Source organism: Colobus angolensis, unplaced genomic scaffold (genome assembly GCF_000951035.1).
Source record: "Colobus angolensis palliatus isolate OR3802 unplaced genomic scaffold, Cang.pa_1.0 Scaffold199, whole genome shotgun sequence".
Taxonomy (NCBI): Eukaryota; Metazoa; Chordata; class Mammalia; order Primates; family Cercopithecidae; genus Colobus; species Colobus angolensis.
The window spans coordinates 680,765-683,474 of record NW_012115143.1 but is presented as its reverse complement, the minus strand read 5'-3'; the positions used below and the strand labels follow the sequence as shown (position 1 = coordinate 683,474).

Below are 2,710 nucleotides of genomic sequence, written 5' to 3'. Positions count from 1 at the left end.
CTTGAGGTCAGGAGTTCAAGACCAGCCTGGCCAACACAGCAAGATCCAGCCTCTACAAAAAAAATTAAAAAGTTATTTTGTACACTGTAAGTGTATACACACACACACACGTGTAAGTCCCAGCCACTTCAGAAGCTGAGATGGGAGGATCGCTTGAGTCCAGGAGGTTGAGGCTGCAGTGAGCCACGATTGCGCCACTGCACTCTAGCCTGGGTTACAGAGTGTGACCCTGTCTCAAAAAAAAAATTATAAAAGTGCAAAAGTTTGAAATTTTGATTAACTCCAAATTTCAATTTGTATTTTTGTTCAATTTGTGTTTTCAGTGCCGTATCTATAAAACCTTTGCCTAATCAAAAATCACAAAGGTTCTCCTAAGTTATCTTCTAAAGTTTAATAGTTTCAGGTTTCCCACTTAGATCTATGATTCAATAACTTTTCGATAAAGTGCAAAATATAAAGTTTTTTTTCATATAGACATCCAATTGGTCTCCCATCACTTGCTGAAAGATAGTTTCTCCACTGAATCGCCTTTGCAACTTTATTAAAAATCAGTTGCCTATATATGTATGAGTCTATTTTGGACTCTATTCTGTTCCCGTAATCTATTTATCTTAACACTTACCACCACACTATCTTGGTTACTTTAGCTTTAGGAAGCACAGGGTTTATCTCAAAGAATGCTCCATGTGCACTTGAAAATATGTGTATTCTGTGATGGTGAATGAAGTGTTCTGAAATGTCAGTTAGGTCACATAGTTTGATAATGTTGCTCAAATCTATTTCCTCACTGATTTCTGTTTGGTTATCTACCTACTACTGGAAATTAGGTACTAAAATATCTAACCATTGTTGAACTATTTTAATCTTTCAATTCCATCAGTTTTTTCACGTATTTTGAGGTTTGGTTGTTCAGAGTGCATACATTTATAAATGTTATATTTCTTCAATGTACTGACTGACCCTTTGTCATTATGAAATATTCCTGTCTCTAGTATTTGTCTTAAAACCATTTTTTTTTTTTAAGACAGAATCTCACTCTTGTCGCCCAGGCTGGAGTGCGATGGTGCGATCTCAGCTCACTGCAACTTCGGCCTTCTGGATTCAAGTGATTCTCCTACCTCAGCCTTCCAAGTAGCTGGGACTACAAGTGCCCGCCACCACGCCCGGCTAATTTTTTTTTTGTATTTTTAGTAGACACGGGGTTTCACTGTGTTAGCCAGGATGGTCTCGATCTCCTGACCTCATGATCCACCTGCCTCGGCCTCCCAACATGCTGGGATTACAGGCGTGAGCCACAGCGCTCGGCCTAAAACTTTTTTTTTTAAAGAACTGCATAGAAATCAATATGAAATAAAGAGAAAATAAAATCAATAGTAAATCAGAGAAAAGGTGTACTAATTCAGTTACCTTCACTGAAAGCAGTTTTTTAATCTTTCCTATATATTAGAATCACCTGGGCAGATTTAACAATCTCCTGATGCTTGCACTCCCACCAATCTCACTAATAATCTGATGTATCTGATCTGAGGTATAGGTATGGGGAGTTTTAAAAGGTCCTCAAGTGGCCAGGTGCAGTGGCTCAAGCTTGTAATCCCAGCACTTTGGGAGACTGAGGCAGATAAATCGCCCAAGGCCAGGAGTACAAGGCCAGTCTGGGCAACATAATGAGATGCTGTTTCTACAAAAAAAAAAGAAAAGCCAGATGTGGTGTCATGTGCCTGTAGTCCCAGCTACTCCAGAGGCTGAGGCAGGAGGGTCGCTTGAGCCCAGTAGTTCAGTTACAATGAGCCATGATCATACCACTGCACTCCAGCCTGGAGCCTGGGCAACAGATTAAGACTGTCTCAAAAAAGAAAAGGTTCTCAGGTGATTGATTTAATGTGCAACCAAGATTGAGAATCCCTCATGTACAGGAACTTTTCAGCCCCCAGAAAATAACTTCTTAACCTAGCATTCGAAGAGCTTCTTTTGTAATATTCTCAGGATGACTGAAATGTGAAAAAGATTGGAAGAGCTTATTCCCTGTAAAACAGGCAAGAACAAGAGTAATTCCTCTTAGCTTTGAAATCCTAATTACCTGCCTGCTAGGTCCACAAGGTTGATCTTGCTAACCATTTCAGAAGGGAGGTTGTTCTCCAGGATTGCCTAGAGGAGAAAGCACATTTAAAGCCTGTCATTTGGAATGATTTGTATTATTTTCCCCTTAGACATTCCTCTAACCAAGGTGACATTTTGGATTTTTATCCAGTTCACTCAACAAATCTGTATTCTAATGTGATATAAACCAGATGAGCTCTCAATATGACAGATAAAATCAATAGGGCCCTGGATCACCACTTTAAAAACAAAACAAAACAAAACAAAAACACCAGCAGAACTTACAGACTAATCAAACTTCCATGAAGCTCACTGAGCATAACTTTCAGGGGCAACAGGAATTTCAGTACAATTTACCATGCAAATGCTCAACTCCCTCCCAGGGGGCTCTGACTCTTACCAGCAGAGAGCCACAGCATGTGGGTGGCCTCTGATGGCCTCTTGCTAACCTCAGTCACAGCACCTTGCCCGGGCAGAAACTCTGCCCTATAAGTTCTATTTAGTGGCATCCAGCCCCCAAGAAGAAACTACTCTGACCCCCACCCTGATTCAATGTGGATTTTGTTACTTTGTTTTAGAAATTAATTTTGGGGATTTTTTTTTTTTTTTTTTT

General features: G+C 40.0%; 1 protein-coding gene across 1 annotated transcript in view; it reads right to left on the bottom strand.

Annotated features, from left to right (window-relative positions):
- The window catches only part of LOC105511119 (stAR-related lipid transfer protein 9-like), a 121,810-nt gene that overhangs the window by 26,531 nt on the left and 92,569 nt on the right, over positions 1-2,710 (bottom strand). The window contains exon 7 of the mRNA XM_011941201.1: positions 2,078-2,145. Coding sequence (XP_011796591.1) covers positions 2,078-2,145 — 68 coding nt within the window. The remainder of the gene's footprint in view (positions 1-2,077; positions 2,146-2,710) is intronic.